The sequence below is a fragment of the Pleurodeles waltl genome, chromosome 1_2 (genome assembly GCF_031143425.1).
Source record: "Pleurodeles waltl isolate 20211129_DDA chromosome 1_2, aPleWal1.hap1.20221129, whole genome shotgun sequence".
Taxonomy (NCBI): domain Eukaryota; kingdom Metazoa; phylum Chordata; class Amphibia; order Caudata; family Salamandridae; genus Pleurodeles; species Pleurodeles waltl.
In genome coordinates, this window is record NC_090437.1 from 881,623,288 (window position 1) to 881,642,805 (window position 19,518).

Below are 19,518 nucleotides of genomic sequence, written 5' to 3' on the forward strand. Positions count from 1 at the left end.
AAATGGTCTAAATACAATTTGCCCCCCCAGGGGAGCGACCCTTGCCTGATGGGTCGCTCCCCATCTCTAAAAAAAGAAACAACAAAAAAAAAAAAACACAAAAAAAAAATTGCCCTGGTGCCTAGAGTGTTCTGCCCCCCCCCCCCAGGGGCAGTTCGGCCTAATAATAGGCCGATCTGTCCCCCGGGGGGGCAGAAATGGCCTAAAATAAATTTGCCCCCCCAACCCCCATCCCCCCCCCGGAGCGACCCTTGCCTACGGGGTCGCTCCCCCTGCGTGACATTGGCGCCAAAAAACAAATCACCGGTGCCTAGTGGTTTCTGCCCCCTTGGGGGCAGATTGACCTAAAATTGGCCAATCTGCCCCCAGGGGGGCAGAAATGGTCTAAATACAATTTGCCCCCCCAGGGGAGCGACCCTTGCCTGATGGGTCGCTCCCCATCTCTAAAAAAAGAAACAACAAAAAAAAAAACACACAAAAAAAAAATTGCCCTGGTGCCTAGAGTGTTCTGCCCCCCCCTCCCGGGGGCAGTTCGGCCTAATAATAGGCCGATCTGTCCCCCGGGGGGGCAGAAATGGCCTAAAATAAATTTGCCCCCCCAACCCCCATCCCCCCCCCCGGGAGCGACCCTTGCCTACGGGGTCGCTCCCCCTGCGTGACATTGGCGCCAAAAAACAAATCCCCGGTGCCTAGTGGTTTCTGCCCCCTTGGGGGCAGATTGACCTAAAATTGGCCAATCTGCCCCCAGGGGGGCAGAAATGGTCTAAATACAATTTGCCCCCCCAGGGGAGCGACCCTTGCCTGATGGGTCGCTCCCCATCTCTAAAAAAAGAAACAACAAAAAAAAAAACACACAAAAAAAAAATTGCCCTGGTGCCTAGAGTGTTCTGCCCCCCCCGGGGGGCAGTTCGGCCTAATAATAGGCCGATCTGTCCCCCGGGGGGGCAGAAATGGCCTAAAATAAATTTGCCCCCCCAACCCCCACCCCCCCCCCCGGGAGCGACCCTTGCCTACGGGGTCGCTCCCCCTGCGTGACATTGGCGCTAAAAAACAAATCCCCGGTGCCTAGTGGTTTCTGCCCCCTTGGGGGCAGATTGACCTAAAATTGGCCAATCTGCCCCCAGGGGGGCAGAAATGGTCTAAATACAATTTGCCCCCCCAGGGGAGCGACCCTTGCCTGATGGGTCGCTCCCCATCTCTAAAAAAAGAAACAACAAAAAAAAAAACACAAAAAAAAAATTGCCCTGGCGCCTAGAGTGTTCTGCCCCCCCCCGGGGGCAGTTCGGCCTAATAATAGGCCGATCTGTCCCCCGGGGGGGCAGAAATGGCCTAAAATAAATTTGCCCCCCCAACCCCCACCCCTCCCCCCGGGAGCGACCCTTGCCTACGGGGTCGCTCCCCCTGCGTGACATTGGCGCCAAAAAACAAATCCCCGGTGCCTAGTGGTTTCTGCCCCCTTGGGGGCAGATTGACCTAAAATTGGCCAATCTGCCCCCAGGGGGGCAGAAATGGTCTAAATACAATTTGCCCCCCCCCAGGGGAGCGACCCTTGCCTGATGGGTCGCTCCCCATCTCTAAAAAAAGAAACAACAAAAAAAAAAAACACAAAAAAAAAATTGCCCTGGCGCCTAGAGTGTTTTGCGCCCCCCCCCCCCCCGGGGGCAGTTCGGCCTAAAAATAGGCCGATCTGTCCCCCGGGGGGGCAGAAATGGCCTAAAATAAATTTGCCCCCCCAACCGGCACACCCCCCCCCCCCGGGAGCGACCCTTGCCTACGGGGTCGCTCCCCCTGCGTGACATTGGCGCCAAAAAACAAATCCCCGGTGCCTTGTGGTTTCTGCCCCCTTGGGGGCAGATTGACCTAAAATTGGCCAATCTGCCCCCAGGGGGGCAGAAATGGTCTAAATACAATTTGCCCCCCCAGGGGTGCGACCCTTGCTTGATGGGTCGCTCCCCATCTCTAAAAAAAGAAACAACAAAAAAAAAAAACACAAAAAAAAAATTGCCCTGGCGCCTAGAGTGTTCTGCCCCCCCCCCGGGGGCAGTTTGGCCTAATAATAGGCCGATCTGTCCCCCGGGGGGGCAGAAATGGCCTAAAATAAATTTGCCCCCCCCAACCCCCACACCCCCCCCCCCGGGAGCGACCCTTGCCTACGGGGTCGCTCCCCCTGCGTGACATTGGCGCCAAAAAACAAATCCCCGGTGCCTAGTGGTTTCTGCCCCCTAGGGGGCAGATTGACCTAAAATTGGCCAATCTGCCCCCAGGGGGGCAGAAATGGTCTAAATACAATTTGCCCCCCCAGGGGAGCGACCCTTGCCTGATGGGTCGCTCCCCATCTCTAAAAAAAGAAACAACACAAAAAAAAAATTGCCCTGGTGCCTAGAGTGTTCTGCCCCCCCCTCCCGGGGGCAGTTCGGCCTAATAATAGGCCGATCTGTCCCCCGGGGGGGCAGAAATGGCCTAAAATAAATTTGCCCCCCCACCCCCCCCCCCCGGGAGCGACCCTTGCCTACGGGGTCGCTCCTCCTGCGTGACATTGGCGCCAAAAAACAAATCCCCGGTGCCTAGTGGTTTCTGCCCCCTTGGGGGCAGATTGACCTAAAATCGGCCAATCTGCCCCCAGGGGGGCAGAAATGGTCTAAATACAATTTGCCCCCCAGGGGAGCGACCCTTGCCTGATGGGTCGCTCCCCATCTCTAAAAAAAAAAAAAGAACAAAAAAAAAAAACACAAAAAAAAAATTTGCCCTGGCGCCTAGAGGTTTCTTCCCCCCCTGGGGGCAGATCGGCCTAATAATAGGCCGATCTGCCCCCAGGGGGGGCAGAAAAGGCCTTCCCAAAAAATTGCCCCCCCTGGGAGCGACCCTTGCCAAAGGGGTCGCTTTGTTGCGTGACATTCGCGCGCAAAAACAAACTCCCTGGTGTCTAATGGTTTCTGCCCCCCTTGGGGGCAGATTGGCCTTATCAAAATAGGCCAATCTGCCCCCAAGGGGGGCAGAAATGGCCTAAATATATATTGCCCCGTAGGGGAGCGACCCTTGCCTAAGGGATCGCTCCCCACCTAAAAAAAAAGAATTCATCACAAAAAAAAAAAAAAAAAAAAAAATGGTCCCTGGTGCCTAGAGGTTTCTGCCCCCCCTGGGGGCAGATCCGCCTAATAATAGGCCAATCTGCCCCCAGGGGGGGCAGAAAAGGCCTTCCTAAAAAAATGCCCCCCTGGGAGCGACCCTTGCCCAAGGGGTCGCTCCCTTTTGCCAATTTCAAGAAAAAAAAAAAAATCCCTGGTGTCTAGTGGCGTTTCAAAAGCCGGATTGCAAGCAATCCGGCTTTTGAAACCTGTGAGAGACTTCAAAGGGAAGGAAATACATTTCCTTCCCTTTGAAGCCTCTCGGGGCCTCCCCCATGGGATTGAAAAAGAAATGCAAAAGCATTTCTTTTTCAATCGCGCTGGAAGCTCTGCTTCCAGCGCGATGGGGGAGACCCTGTGACTAATCAGCGCGCGCTTGCGCGCTGACGTCACAGGGGGGGTTGGGGGGGGTCGGGGTGGGAGGGGAAGGGCTTCCCCTTCCATCCCTGACTTGGGGGGGGTGGGGGGGAACCCCACAGAGGGAGCGAGAGCGCTCCCTCTGGGCTGTGTGCCGAGGACGTAGTGGTTACGTCCTCTGCACAGCAGCACTGTGCCGCAGGACGTAACCACTACGTCCGCGGCACAGAAGGGGTTAAAGCCAAATATGTTGTTATTGCAATAACGACACATTTGAGGTACAAACAAACGCAGAAGCATGCTTAAAAGTGCACTTGTGTATATCTGTGTTTGTGTGTGTTGCACATTAAACAGGGGTCTGTTTGCTTTGTATTTAGTGGAACCATTGTTGACAATTTTATTTGGAATGCCTTTCATCAGGTTGATTAAACTAGCCTGCTGAAAGCCGGCTTTGTACTTAGTGGAACCATTGTTGACAATTTTATTCGGAATACCTTTCATCGGGTTGATGAAGTCACTCTGCTGAAAGCCATTCTTGAAGAAACATTAATTTCTTCAGGTTTGAGTTTTTGCTTTGTGGCTTGTAAGGTGAGGGTTCCCTTAACCTCCATCCATTTTTTCTTCAAGAACTTCTTCCTTTTTTCCATGCGCCCTGTAATACTCTCTGTCCCACTTTACTCCCGCTTTTACTAACCCCTTACTCTTACTCCATAAATACTCCCTTTTTACAGATCCATTGCTGCATTTCTAATATCTTTTTTACAAACCCCTTAGTCCCACTAATGCTGGATTTTCTTTTTCTAAGCCCCTTTCTCCCTCTCCTGTTTTACTCCTATTTTTGCACAACTCTTACTCCCACTCTACACCCTTTTGTACATACTATTTGCACCACCTCCAACTTAACTTTCTTTTTTACAAACCACTTGAACCCATGCCCACTTCACTCTTAATTATCAAATCCTTTACTTTGATTCATGATTAATTCATTTTTTTTTTGCAAATCCGTTTTTTTCATTCCGACTCTTGTAGCTTTTTACCGAATCCCTTATTCACCCTCCTGCCTTATTCCTGTTTTTTAAGAAGCCCTTCCTCCACTTTACTGCATTTATTTCTCAAACTCCTTACTCTCATCCCACTTCACTTCTTCACAGTTTACTCCCATTGTTCATTTCAAATCTAATCTCCTGCTTTCATTGCTTTTTCAAGCCCTTAATTCCTTCTCCCACTTTACCCCTTTTTTAGCAAACCCCTTCTGCTTTAGTCCTTTTAAATTAATAACCCTTATTACTCCCATTTATGGCTACGCTTTCTTTCTTTTTTTGTTTTTTTTTTACAAACCCCTTACTACCTCTTCACGCTACCCCGTCCTGTATAGCCACCCATTTTTCCTCCTTAGTTCTTTGGCACACTGTTCTCTTCTTTCTCTAGATTTCATTTTTCCACAAGAATATTATCTTTTCATGGAAAAGGTATTTCATTGTTTTGCCTTTTCCCTAAAATGAATTTCGCCCGCCAGTTTTCGTCAGTTTCACTTTCATCATTTTAGGAATTCATTAAAATGACAGATTACTCCTGAGACAGCTATTTTTCAGACATTCTACCAGTGGCAGCTCCTCCGCTAAGTATGATGACTCAGAAAAAGAAGGACCAACATATATTCATATATCATGTAACCAAAAATCGTATAAGGTAGTGTGATTTTAGCAAAGAAAATAATGTACGTGGGAAATTGTGCCCACGGAGTAGTTCGCCATTATTATAAACAAGCTTAATTAATCATGAAGAATTGACAAATGTAGTAATCCGTCATAATTAAAAATGTATTCTATGATTTTCTTGTTGAAACTGTTATATGCTTAGCTTAAATTTAGCAGAGGCTTTGGCCTAGTCGCCTGGTCTCAAATTTTAACTGCGTGGTTTCACTTGTAGTAACAAAGACATTATTTTATTCTAAAGCTGTATTTTTCCAGTAGAGATGACTAATACACTTATCTCCAAGGTTTTGTGCTAGGCCGGTTTCGTCCTCTTTGATGCAAGGTCAGCTCCTGCAGGTGCAGACAATAAAGGCTCTAAGATAAAATTAATTGGCAAACTTTGTTGCAACTTGTGTTCTAAGGCTCCAAGGACAATGTATGCATAAATGAGTACTAGGAGAAAGACACTATTCATTGGTCAAATTGAAGCCACCCTACGAACCCTCCAATGGAAGACCCTGAAGAATTTGGAATGTTTCTTACTTAAACCCACCGGACAAAGAGAAGTCAGCCATTTTTTCCTTGATGCCATTTTTGAAGCCAAATGCCAGACGCCATCTTAGACGACATCTTGATGCCCTTTCTCTAATCCAGAGAAAGAGACTTTAAGAATTCTCACCCTAGAGACTTTAACTTTAATTTGCCCCGTCTTGCCCATGCGGTAACTTTGCCCCATTTTCCTTGCTGCCGCAAGGAAACTTGCCCTTAACTCTGCCCCTTTGAAATCTGCCCCATGCTGATCGAACCGGTACCTGAAAGACGAAGACTTTCCTTGTATGCTGATTGTATTTGGTAATTATGAAAGGATAATTGTATTATGCATTGTGTTTTCCTTCTTAGGTACCAACTGCTATTTTGATAGGGCCCAAGTTAGAAGTTTTCCAAATTTGTGTTGACTAAATTTGTTTTGCATGAAGCCCCACATGCCAATGCTAATTAGAGGTTAATCGAGGTATTCACTTGACGCACCATGTTGAATTGAAATCTTGTTATGCTGACCGATGTATGCAATTAGTCAAATTCAGTTACTCATATTAGTGATTTGTATTGCTATAACCGAGTGTATTATAATTCAGATTTTGAGTAGATTGCGTTTCTTCCGTCGTTATGGACAGCTAGTAATGTTCGTATACATATATCATTTGATTTTGAGACTCATATATATTGTGTTAGCTTTGTTAATATAGGGAAATAAACTCATTAACGTTTAAGAAACTGGTGTGGTTATTCATGACTGAAAGGTCATGTTACGTCAAAATACCGACTGTTATTGATTCCTAATGTGTTATTTTGATCTAGTAATAGAGTATTGGGTATCGATTACAATAGTTATTGATTATTGATTTAAGTGATCCGACTATTCTAGGATGAGTAGAGCCCAACTCGGCTAAAAATTTCACCGACCTCCAGCGTGTCCAAGTACAAGTAATTTATTAGGACCAGACGCGTTATCAAGGAGCATTGCTCCTTGCCAGCAGCAGGAGCTGCATATATTTTACAAAAAAACGATAAGAAACTATGTTTATTATCGTTTTGTAGTAAAAGGGGCGGGACATTGGGGATGACAGTCATGGACGGGAGTGCACAGAGCACTCCCCTCAGTGCGCGTGTATATTTGGCCAGCCGCCTCAGGCCGGCCAATCACACTTGCGCACTGTGCTCTCTTCATCCTGGCACTGTGATGCCAGGCTGGAGAGAGCAGGTGCAGGCTCCCAGTCTGCCTGGGAGCGCCCTGGCTGGACTCTCCCAGCAAATCCTAATACTGCTCTGAGCAGCGTCAGGATTGGCCACAGAGCAGGCTAGGAGCCTGTGTCTGCCTGCAGAGCGTCAGCAGCACAGAGAGAAGGTAAGTTTTGTTAATTTTTTTTTATTAATATTCCCCCAACCCCGCACGCCGCCCCGACCCCTGTAACCCTGACGAGTAGCGACTGCATTCTACTGATTCTCGAACACTTCAACAATTGCTGTAAACGAATGAAAACCCGGCCCTGTTCACCATTAACTGAAGTGAGTGTTTGATGGGCCTGGATCATGGGAAAACATCTTGGGGGAGCTAATCTGGGGCAAATGGAACACATCTCATCCTAGGCAGGTGTGAAGAGGACATGGATGTCATTTAGGGATGCCAGGGGTCGCAGCTGCAACCCCTGGCTTACCCTTTGCTACCCTTGGCACTGTCTTTGCGACCCCTGGCCTCAAAGTTGCCAAATTCATTGTCAGGAACACAATGGCAGCGTGTCCTTATGGGCATAAGTTGGAGCGCCACTCGGTTTTCTGTCAATTGTATTTTACTCTAATATTGAATACAAAATTATATTTTTCACTATTATTATAATAAAAATGGAATACAATTAGCTGGGATATGCCCTTCCATGGCAGCTGAGTTTAAGTTAAAAATGTTTTTAAATGTATGCTGTGTGTGTGTGCTTGCAGGTGAGAGTGTGTTCATGTGAGAGTGAGTGTATGTAAGTGTGAATGTGTAGGTATGTTTAAGTCTGTGTGTATGAGTGAAAGTGGAGGTCAAAGGGAGTGTGATCTAACTTCGGCTGCCCCTGGCATTTTGGTGAGTTGACGTCCATGGAAGAAGTATAATAGAACGGTGATATATGCCTATTACCGCAAGAAAAACTTTCAACCAGTGATTGTTTAGCCACTTTGACAACGTTCTTGAACCACAAAAAATGGACAAAAATAACAAAAAATCTAACAGTTGAAGAGGTCTTTGAAATCCAATGGCTTTGTGGTCAGTGTTTGCATCTACAGTCTATTGCGCATGGCTGAATGCCGTGCATACTGGGTTATAGGACCATGAGATCGTCAGGAATTGGCAAACCCACAGACAAAAGGCTATGCCAGGTACTCAGAAGGGGACATGGGCCAAATGCTGTGTGAAGCTGCCTGCAGCTCTAGGGGATGGCTACAGGTGTGGTCTGTGGCCATGCCCTGGGCCCAGATCCTACTCGCCACAGCAGAAGGCTGTACATGGTGGTTTATGCCTTTGGCGAGAGACCAAAGTATACCATTAAAAAGTAAAAAATAAATGAAAATAGTCATTAAAGAAAATGAATGGTGCATCACTTTGAAGACAAAAGGCCTGATTTAAATTTCAGCGAATGGGTTACTCCCTCACAACAGTGACGGATATCCTGTCCACCAAAATACAAATCCCCATAGGAAATATTGGGATTTATATTTCGTCAGACAGGATATCCGTCACCGTTGTGACAGAGTAACCCATCCGCCGAAATCTAAATAAGGCCCAAAGTAACAGTTTTATATAAAACAACCGAAATACTGCTAAAACACACCAGTAGAATTGATGTTATAGTTGTGAGGAAAAAAAATTAAAAAACACCCAGATTCACCACTTATGGTGAACAATAACTGACACACTCAAAGTACTCCTCATGACGTCACATATGATGTCACTGATAACATTAGTAAGGGACGTCATTGATGCCATCATTAAAGGTCTTATTGCGGATGGCGTAATACACCCAAATGCCAATGAACATTGTTAAAGGCATTGGTCAGGGGGAGTTTGAGTGCGAGACTGTACAAAAGCCAGGCTCTAACCTCGGATCCCACGGGTCTGTTTTCAGGTCACTCCCCGCTCCCACAGGAAGTTTGCTAAGGTCAAAGGTGTCTAAGTGCACTAATCACTTCCAGTGATGTCATCGCAGTGCATGGTCATGTGACACGTGATGTTACCCGTGATGTCATTAATGAGGTATCTTTGATTCATCTGTGAAATCATCTGCTTGCCATGCGCTGGGAAAGTTATGGCTGCACAGCAAGCCATAACTGGCAAACTCCCTATCTTGTGAAGTGAGTAGAGAAACAAAACTTCGCCTTAACAAAGGTGTTTTCAGAAAAATGGTAAACAGACAGATTTCAAATTCAGTGCTTGCCGCCACTGATTTATCATAGGATTACCATTTCACAGACAATGAAATGAGACACTGATGTTACTTTCTCTGATTAATCTGTTAACAGTAGGAAACAGGTCAATAAAAAAAGGGATTAGCCCCTTGAGGTACTTTATTTCCATACAAGTTATACACCGGAGATAAATTTAAGGGCCTTTGCGATAAAAGAGAGTGGGCTAGAGCCTTGAAACGTTAACGTGATGAATTTCCTAAATGACGACGTAAATTTATAAAAAAAATACATACTTTGTATTTCAAATTCGTGTGGATATTGTGAGGCGCTCCGGTATAACTCTTTAAAATAGAATACATAAATTCCAAAAAGCATATAATAGTATCAAGGTACGTACAGAGATGTATTCGGATGATGTGAAAATATACGCACTATAAATTTAAAAATCGCCTTCTTTCTCCGCCACTGAATAACTTTCCAACGTTCAGCGATGTTTCGAACTAACATTTTGTGCTCGTGTTAGTGTGAAACATTCAAGCACAGCAACATTAGTTCATAACTCACTGCAAAATAATGACCTCAAACAAAACAGGCAAATTGAGAGGTGATGAGAGTAAGGCGAAAAAAACTAGGTCCGTCCCTCCCCCAAAAATAATGTGTCCATTAAAGCAGTACATAAAAACAGGAACTCCGTAGAAACAAGTCATGATTCTTATTGTTCGAAGGCAGCGATATTAAAATACACAAAATGCCTTACTTTGCGCACATTCCCGTGCGGGATGATCCCGTTCCGGTACAGAGTCCACATAGTTTCAACGGGGTCTTTAATGCAATAACCCAAAATAGGATAGATTAAAAGAAAACAACTTTTCCTTGGTTTTCGCAGACAGGAAGGTGTTCTCCCGATGTGTTCACGAGCAGGTGAGCTATAAAGTGCTTGAGGTGAGGCTCCCCCGCTTTGAGGCAGAGCACAGGGTGCATCGGCGATAGGAGCAACCGCTGGGAGTTCTGTAAACTCTTGCTTCTTTTTCCCTGTCTGTGTGTTTGTGGTGTGAGTACTGTTGATAGGACAGATTGAATGACTGATAAGGAAAGAGACTGGCAGCCCTCACGGCCACACCCCTGTTGGAAGAGTACTTTAAGATAAAAGGAAGGGGTGTGCCCCCCTCTGCCGGTGACGCCAATAGGTGCTCTGCTAAGGAGGGTTGCCTGCCAGGCCTAATCTCCGATCCCCATGGTAACACTGACTCTGTCCCTGTTTGTAGCGTCTCCTGGAGGGCTGGCCACAGGTGCGAGGGCGCCCTCCTCCTATTCAGGAAGCATAGCCGAGCTGTCATTATCCGAGTCACAATAGGGCAGGATTAGCCAGTTGACAGGTTGCACTGACACAAATAATTAGCGGGTGTAAAATTGTATAATTTATAGATTCCTACACCAGCTAATTGTGCTTGCCAGTGAAACCTGTCAACGGTTCCCCATCAGTATCCGCCACCTGCAACGTCAGTGGTAGCCTGAAAAGGTCCCGTGATTTCTTTAGTACAGGGTTCTAGTTGACAGGGTGGATGGAACGTGTCCTTAAAACGCACATTTCAGACACACTGTCCATTTTCCATTGTACACTTGAGACTTTTTTTTTTTATAGAAGTTCCTTTCCATTGTATGCCTGTGTGGGTACATACTAATTAAGACATTTGGAAACGCGATCAACCTCAAGGCAAAGTACTCCCAGAATTAGGGTCAGTGATTAAGAACAAAACGTAATTGAAGAAACATTCGTCTGTGACAGCCGGACTGACATAGAAAACAAACACAAATGATGGACGGAATGTGGAACCAATCAAACATTCACCCCCAGTCACAGATCTGGGTTTAATCCATCAATTCTTTTGCTCACTATGCCACCCCAGTTTGGACCCAGCCATATACAAATCAGCCTTGACCCTGTTCCCCATAGGAACAGTCCAGCCTGAACTGACAGACCAAGTCCTCCCTGGACCAGAAACAAACATCCTGGGACTCCCCTCAGAGTGCCATGCCCACCTCACACTGCCTGTGGCATAGGTAAGTCACCCCTCTAGCAGGCCTTACAGTCCTAAGGCAGAGTGCACTATACCACAGGTGAGAGCATAAGTGCATGAGCACTATGCCCCTACAGTGTCTAAGCAAAACCTTAGACATTGTAAGTGCAGGGTAGCCATAAAGAGTATATGGTCTAGGAGTTTGTCAAATACGAACTCTACAGTTCCATAATGTCTACACTGAAACCTGGGAGGTTTGGTATCAAACTTCTCAGCACAATAAATGCACACTGATGCCAGTGTGGGATTTATTATAAAATACACCCAGAGGGCATCATAGAGATACCCTCTGAATACCAGTCCGACTACTAGTGCTAGGCTCACCAGTTTCTGCCAGACTGCCACAACCAGACAAGTTTCTGGCCACATGGGGTGAGTGCCTTTGTCACTCTGTGGCCAGCAACAAAGCCTGTACTGGGTGGAGGTGTTTCTCACCTCCCCCTGCAGGAACTGTAACACCCTGGCGGTGAGACTCAAAGGCTCATGCCTTTTGTTACAGCACCCCAGGGCATCCCAGCTAGTGGAGATGGCTGCCCTCCCGGTCACTTCCCCCACTTTTGGTGGCAAGGCAGGTGAGGATAATGAGAAAAACAAGGAGGAGCCACTCACCGCTCAGGACAGCCCCTAAGGTGCCCTGAGCTGAGGTGACTCCTGCCTTTAGAAATCCTCCATCTTGAGATTGGAGGATTCCCCCAATAGGAATAGGGATGTGCCCCCCTCCCCTCAGGGAGGAGGCACAAAGAGGGCGTAGCCACCCTCCAGGACCGTAGCCATTGGCTACTGCCCCCCAGACCTAAACACACCCCTAACTTTAGTATTTAGGGGTGACCCTGACCCAGAAAATCAGATTCCGGCAACTTGAAGAAAGAAGAAGGACTGCTGACCTGAAAGCCCTGCAGAGACAACAGAGACAACAACTGACTTGGCCCCAGCCCTTCCCGTCTGTCTACAGACTTAAAGAACCTGCACAGCCACGCATCCAACAGGGACCAGCGACCTCTGAGGACTCAGAGGACTGCCCTAACCCTAAAGGACCAAGAAACTCCTGAGAACAGTGGCACTGTTCAAAAACAGCAACAACTTTGCAACTTTTTAGCAACTTTGAAAGAACTCTCCCTTCCCGCCAGAAGCGTGAGACTTCTCACTCTGCACCCAACGCCCCCGGCTCGAGCTCCAGAGAACTAACACTGCAGAGAGGACTCCCAGGCGACTGCGACGATGTGAGTAACCTGAGTCGACCCCCCTGCACCCCCACAGCGACGCCTGCAAAGAGGGTCCAGAGGCTCCCCCCCGACTGCCTGGTAACAAGGAAGCCGACACCTGGACCAAGCACTGCACCCGCAGCCCCCAGGGCTGAGAGGAACCACCCACCAGTGCAAGAGTGACCAGCAGGCGGCCCTCATCCTAGCCCAGTCGGTGGCTGGCCCGAGAAGCCCCCCTGTGCCCTGCCTACATCGCCTAAGGGACCCCAAGATCCCTCCATCGCTTTGAATAGCAAACCCAATGCCTACTTAGCACACTGCACCCAGCCGCCCCTGTGCCGCTGAGGGTGTGTTTTGTGTGCCTGTTTGTGTCCCCCCCAGTGCTCTACAAAACCCCCTTGATCTGCTCTCCGAGGATACAGGTACCTACCTGCCAGCAGACCGGAACCGGAGCACCCCTGTTCTCCATAGGCACCTATGTGTTTTGGGCCTTCCTTTGACCTTTGCACCTGTCGGCCCTGTGTTGCTGGTGCAGTGACTTTGGGGTTGCCTTGAACCCCCAATGGTGGGCTGCCTATGCCCAGGAGACTGACCATGTAAGTGCTTTACTTACCTGCAAAACCTAATCAAACTTACCTCCCCCAGGAACATTTGATTTTTGCAGTGTCCTTTTTAAAAATAGCTTATTGCCATTTTAAACTAAAACTGTGTGTACTACTGCTTTGAATCAAAGTTCTATACTTACCTGTGTTAAGTACCTTGCATTGTATGTACTTACCTCAAATCTTGTGGTTCTAAAATAAATTAAGAAAATATATCTTTCTATATAAAAACTAATGGCCTGGATTTAAGTCTTGGAGTGAGTGTTCCTCATTTATTGCCTGTGTGTGTACAACAAGTGCTTAACACTACCCTCTGATAAGCCTACTGCTTGACCACACTACCACAAAAAAGAACATTAGTATTATCTAATTTTGCCACTAACAACCTCTAAGGGGAACTCTTGAACTCTGTGCAGACTATCTCTCACTTTGAGATAGTATATAGAGAGCCAATGTCCTACAGTGATTGATCAGTGAAGTCTTAAATGTTGGTATTGTAGGAAGTATGTCTAGAGTGTGGTGGCCAGAGTTTTTCCAGCTTTGTTTAGAAATAGTAGTTGTTTCAATGTTTGCGCTTGGCCCCAGAGTTAGGCTTGTTTACTAATGATAGTGTTATATTTGTATTTCAGTAGTTTGATCTCACTTAGAGTCACAATATTCCTTGTTTGTCTAAGGTGGATACCTTAGCTTTTATTTCTGAGGCCAACTGTTGGAGTGATTTTTTGATCTGGTAATTTTTGTTGGACATGTGTTTGATTATTTGTCCTCTCATTGCGCATTTGAATGCATCCCATATTAATACTGGGGAGGAAACCGAGTGGCTTTTGTCTCTGAGAAAGAATAAGTCAATCTCCTTATTTAGGCCCTCTATATCTTCGGAATTGCAAATAATTTCTTCATTCATGGGCCAGATTCTATTATTCCGCTTAGTTGATGCTTGCAGAATGGTCATGGAAACTGCAGCATGGTCGGACACTAAAATTGGGTGAATTTTGGAGGATGTGGTGTACTGAAGAAGAGATTCCGATACTAAGAGGTAATCACTATGTGAAAAGCTGGAGTGAGGTGAGGAGAAAAACGTAAAGTAATTGCTGGTCGGATTATGAATTCTCCACATATCTTTGAGTTTGTGTGTTTGGCAGAGTTTTGTCATATATTTGTGAGATTTGGGGATTCTAAACTGAGCTGCAGAGTTGCGATCTTGGATAATGTCCATTAGGAGGTTGAAATCTCCACCCACAATCAGCTTGGAGTTAGGTGGGATATCAGTTAGTTTTTTGTCTAGTCTAACCCAGAATTCGTGGTCATCACTGTTCAGTGCATAAACGTTCATTATGTATATTTTGTGGGTGCCATTGGTTACCCTAGTAAGTAGCCATCTCCCCTTTATCATCATGTTCCAATTAGATGACCGACAGTCCAGAACACTTAGAGATGAGTGTGAGTGCCCCATTTTTCTTTCCTGTCGCTTCAGTGCATAGCACCTTGGACACCCACCCTCTCCTCATAGAAAGGGCTTCCCTAAAACCAATCTTAGTTTTTTGTAGGAGTATAAAGTCACCTGCTAAACATTTTAATTAATTCTTTTCACTGGATGGTTCAACCCTTTAGTGTTTAAGGATACTACATCAATTAATGACATATGGAAAAAAGTTACTGATTGACAGCCACTTTAGATTAGAGTCTTAGCAAATAATGAGAACCAATCCATAATCAGCGTAAATATGTAATACCAACACGAGGACGAGAGAAAGGTAAGTAAGGGTATGGGGTATAGGGGACATCCACAAGTGAACGGGCAGACAGTAATTTGTTATTAGGAGGTTTGTAATGGTGTCCCTTCCCACCAGGGGAGGTCTGTTAAGGTGAAATATCAAAGGGGGGAAGCACAAACAATGGGTAAGAGGACGGCCAGCCCCGCTACTGGTGCCCATGTCAAGCACTTGGACGTGTATATGGCAGTGAGCTTGAGATGAAGACCACACAGGTAGGAATATGGTTTAAAACCAGTGACGATTTCCGCTAGGGTGTGGGTGTTTGTATATAAGTAATAGTTTAGGAATCAACATTCAACATAATGAAAAGCAGCCTAGGTATAACCTTCTAGAACGTAGTCGCATCATCTTAGAAATACATGTTAGAGCACATTAACAATGTCTTTCCTAACAGTATTTAGGTATTCACTATCAACCTTATTGTTTAACAACATAACAAAGTTGTGGTGTTAAGGCTTAAATTAACATATAGAGAGAGAAATGAGTCCAACTACAAAGGTGCTTGAGAAAACCAGTCCCTTGACCGAAGGACCTAGGAGGAGCATTAAACCTGAGTAGGTGAATTAACAGGTGGGTAACCTTAGGAAAGCCCTAAACGGCAAAGTAACGCGTTTCCAGTAAGTTTATCATCAAGATATAGCAACAGCAAAAAGGATATGACAACAATTGTATGTTGTAGCCGTCTGTGTAAGATGATCAGGGTGGAGTATAATTCGATGATGAGGAGTTAGAGGGTTCAGCTTCCATCTGCGACTCAGATTTACTGTCCAGAAGCCTTGCTAGCTCCGCAGGGCCCAAGAAGATTTTTGTCTGGCCTCTGTATGTAATAAGGAACTTGGACGGACCATTGAAGGCAAAAGAGAGTCCCATCATTGCAAGACTCTTCCTTAAGGCTAAGAAGCCTTTTCGACGAATCACGGTTTCTTTTCCATAGTCTTGAGAGGTGGATATTTTCTGAGTTTGCCACATTACCACTTTAATTTTCCTCATCTGGGCCAGGATTTTGTTCTGTGTGTTGGTGTCTGAATGGTTTGAAAAATCATGGCTCTTGGTGCAGTTTGATCATTCAGTTTGTTCGTGGAGACACTATGGGCCTGATTACAACGTTGGAGGACGGTGTTAATCCGTCCCAAATGTGACAGATATACCACCTACCGTATTACAAGTTCCATAGGATATAATGGACTCGTAATACGGTAGGTGGTATATCCGTCACATTTGGAACGGATTAACACCGTCCTCCAAAGTTGTAATCAGGCCCTATGTGCCTTCTCGAAAGTCCGCTGCTGATTTATAGTTCGATTCTGGGATACCAAAGATTCAGAGGTTGCCTCTTCTATTTCAACCTTCCTGTTCCGTTATTTGGGATTTCAGAATCACAACCACCTTTTCTAACTCAGAAAACAATTGGGAATGTTCACTGGTACAATCTTCAGCTCTGCTTATCCAGGATTCTGTGGAGGATCTTTAAGTCACCACATATTGCTGCTACTTCGACATGGAGTGGATCAGTATTAGTCTTGGTGCTTTGGGCCACATCGTGCACAGTGTTCATTGTGCATAGAATTGCATCAAGTACAGAGGAGGTATCTGGTTTCCACTTTACCAGTGACTTTAGATTGGGTTGTGAGTGCTTTGTTTGAGTGCAGTTTTGGATTCTCTTTCCTTAGTGGTAGAGTCCTTGGATTCTGCCATGTTGCTCTCTGCGATGCAAAAAGTTTGACTAGGTAGGAGAGCAGGTAGATGTATGATCTGAGCACCCACACCACGTTGTCTCACACATTAGCCTCCTTATTATGCAAGTGAGCAGTACTGATCCAGAGATGTGAGGTTGGGCTAGGGATTAACCTGTAGTGGGAGCGTAGAGAGTGCCCTTAATAAATGTGTCTGCCGACTGATAGTTGTTACTATGCAATTAGTTAGATTATTCGAAGCACGATATAGAACTCACGTCACACTTGCATATGCTGTTCCCAGCAGGAGGCTGTGGTATGCCGTACAGCACACAAAAAATCATAGGGGTGGGGGAGCAGCCAGTGACTCTTCGTGAACACCCAAGACAACTTGAGCTAGTTTGGCACTACGATCAGCCTCAGTAGACACTGAATCTCACTCAACAGTCATACCTCACTGTGCAATGTGAGTCGAATATTTCACGCTAAAGGCTTCACAAACTCTGTACCTTAAACTTGTGGAGGTTGTGTGTGGTAGGAATTCTCACGTTTTCTTCGTTCCGTGTCAGCACAACGCGGTATATGATGTGGATCCGCCATCTTGGTTAGCTCCGTTGAATGTCGAGCAGGTAAAGTATATGCATTTCCAAAGATCGGCGAAGGCACTGGTGTAGCTCAGATTAGTTTTTTTGCCTCTTACAGGGGTAAAACGCTCACATTTGGGTGTCAGAAAATGCTTACGCCATCCGTTTATCGCTGGGACCTGTGGCGGGCTCTTCAGAACTCACCATCTTGCCACGCGCCAAACCATGCCCCCGTGAATGTTTACCTTTGTATCTTACATGGAGAACGAAGTAACACGCTTGCACTTGGGAGCAGGTAAGTCCTACTGCATTATATCATCTTGCTACAGATATAAAACTGAAGGTCATGCAGCAAAGACTTCATTGTGTGTTTGCCGTGGGAAAGGCATGGAGCTTATTTATCACAACATGCTTGATCCTGATTGGTTCCCTTGATAGGAGTGATGTGTAGTTCTATCTTTCACAAGAAGAAGATTTAAATTAATGAACTGTATGGTTAGCAAGGAGATATTTCTTTGCTCCCTTTAGAGATGATGTCCTTTCTTCTCATAGGAAAGGCTTAGACTCTGGAAACGTCCAGAACAATGACTCCGGAACAACGATTACGTTGTTAACACAAGCGGAACCACGCTAGCATTACAACAACTCCTTTTTTCTCTGCCTTAACCATGCATGTGCTGAAAAACGCACATGCGTGGGTAAGGCAGAGAAAAAGGTAAAGAGCACCGGGAGAGGACTCGGTCAGGTAAGTGGGGCTGGGGTAGGGTTGGGGGGTAGTTTTTGGGGTGGGGGTGGATTAAGGGCTTGGGGCAGGGGGTGGGGTAGTTTGATTTATTAGGGGCGGTGGTGGGGGTGGGTCGGAGTAGTTCTGCTTTTTAGGGCCAGGAGTGGGGGGGGTCAGTGTAGTTTTGTTTTGGGGTGAGGGTCGGGGTACTTTTGTTTTTGGGGTGGGGAAGTTAGGGGAGTTTGGTTTTTGTGGATGGGAATCGGGGTACTTTTGTTTTTAGTGGCGGGGTGGGGGAATCGGGCTAGTTTTGTTTTTAGGGGTGGGATGGGGGGTCGGTTGTTTTTAGGGTGGGTGAGTGAGGTTGGGAGGGTTTAGGGCTCAAGGTGGGTGGGAGGTATTCAGGGTAGCTTTGTTTTAGGAGTGGGGGGTCGGGTAGTTTTGGTAATAGGGATTGGGTACTTCTGGGCCTTAGGGCAGGTGGGGGGGTTGCATGCTAGAACCACGCATGCCATTCCCACACATGCCTTTACTAGGCATGCTTTTACAACAAAAAATCGTTGTAAAGGCATGTATGGTAAAGGCATTCGTGGTAACAATGCGGTCGTTGTTCTAACCGCGTTGTTCAGGCATGCGTGGTTCCAGCATTCGTTGTTCCATCATACATCCCTTATACTCATGAGTAAATACCTCTTCCACTTTTTTGACTGAATCATTAGGTGATTTTTTTGTTCCTGCAGTAAGAGGCCTCTCATGCTGACACCTGTCTGACTTCTCCCCAACTTTCACAATTTTCATAGCATAGCTAATTAGGGAACTTCCTTCATGGGAAGGCAGGCATGCACTTATTCACTTCATAACGATGTTATAATAGTCTTTGCATTTGTGATTTTGTATTGATTTGAATCAGACTGATTAATGCATTCATGTATTGATTACCGATTTACAACTAATTTGAATGATTTTAATTTGTAATTTACTAATAAACCTTCATGCGTGCAAACCTAACACTTTAGATAATTTTTGTGGGGACTAATGTGCCTCGTGTGTGCAAACCCAACACTTTAGGTCATTTTTGCGGAGACTAATGTCCTTCAAGGTACTTAAATGTATTGATTTGTTGTGTCAAGCCTCTGTCAAAAACTAAACGTCCATCTGCTTGAGTGCAGCCTGTAATTGAGTTTGCACAAAGTCAGTCTGCAAAGTGCCGCAAAACTTGGGTGCAGGAAATAATATAATTGACAAGTAATTAAAAAGCTATCAAATGTCTATTCCCTTGTATTTCTGTTAAATGTATCTTCCTTTTAAACATATCAGCAAGAGTGGACATTTTTTACACATTAGTTAACAAACCTATTTATTCCCCCAACAGCTCACCACTTTCCCATCATTTTATGCAATATCACCCCTCCATGCACTAAAGTCTGCAAATCTCTGTCTCCTCACGACTCTAATATACCGCCCAACATCTCATACGTGACAGAGCTTTTCTGATCGCAGTTGCTGCAAGATAGAATGCTGCCAGTTCATCTTCGATATGAAATTACTGAAGTCCAGAAGGATACTGAAGGCCTGACTATTCTCCCGAACCTAGTGGCCTTTGGCAGTTTTGGTGGTTCTGTGCAATTATTATTAACCTTTGACTTGTAGCGCCATGATACTCTAGAAAGGGTGCTAAAGCACTTTACAAAAACATACATATAATATAAATAAATACAATGTTTTGTTATTATTTCACCTGCTGATGAACTATTTTGTATTT

At 45.7% G+C, this 19,518-nt stretch overlaps 1 protein-coding gene across 2 annotated transcripts in view; it reads right to left on the bottom strand.

The window, feature by feature from the left end:
- LOC138245589 (uncharacterized) overlaps window positions 1-19,518 on the bottom strand; it is a 1,324,589-nt gene that overhangs the window by 1,229,379 nt on the left and 75,692 nt on the right. Inside the window, exon 1 of one of the 2 annotated variants that reach the window (XM_069199321.1) lies at window positions 9,876-10,212. The exons of the other annotated variant lie outside the window; for it this stretch is intronic. Within the exon in view, the coding sequence (XP_069055422.1) occupies window positions 9,876-9,926 (51 nt within the window). The 5' untranslated portion in view covers window positions 9,927-10,212. Of the gene's footprint in view, window positions 1-9,875; window positions 10,213-19,518 lie in introns of those variants that run through there. 2 annotated transcript variants of the gene reach the window in all.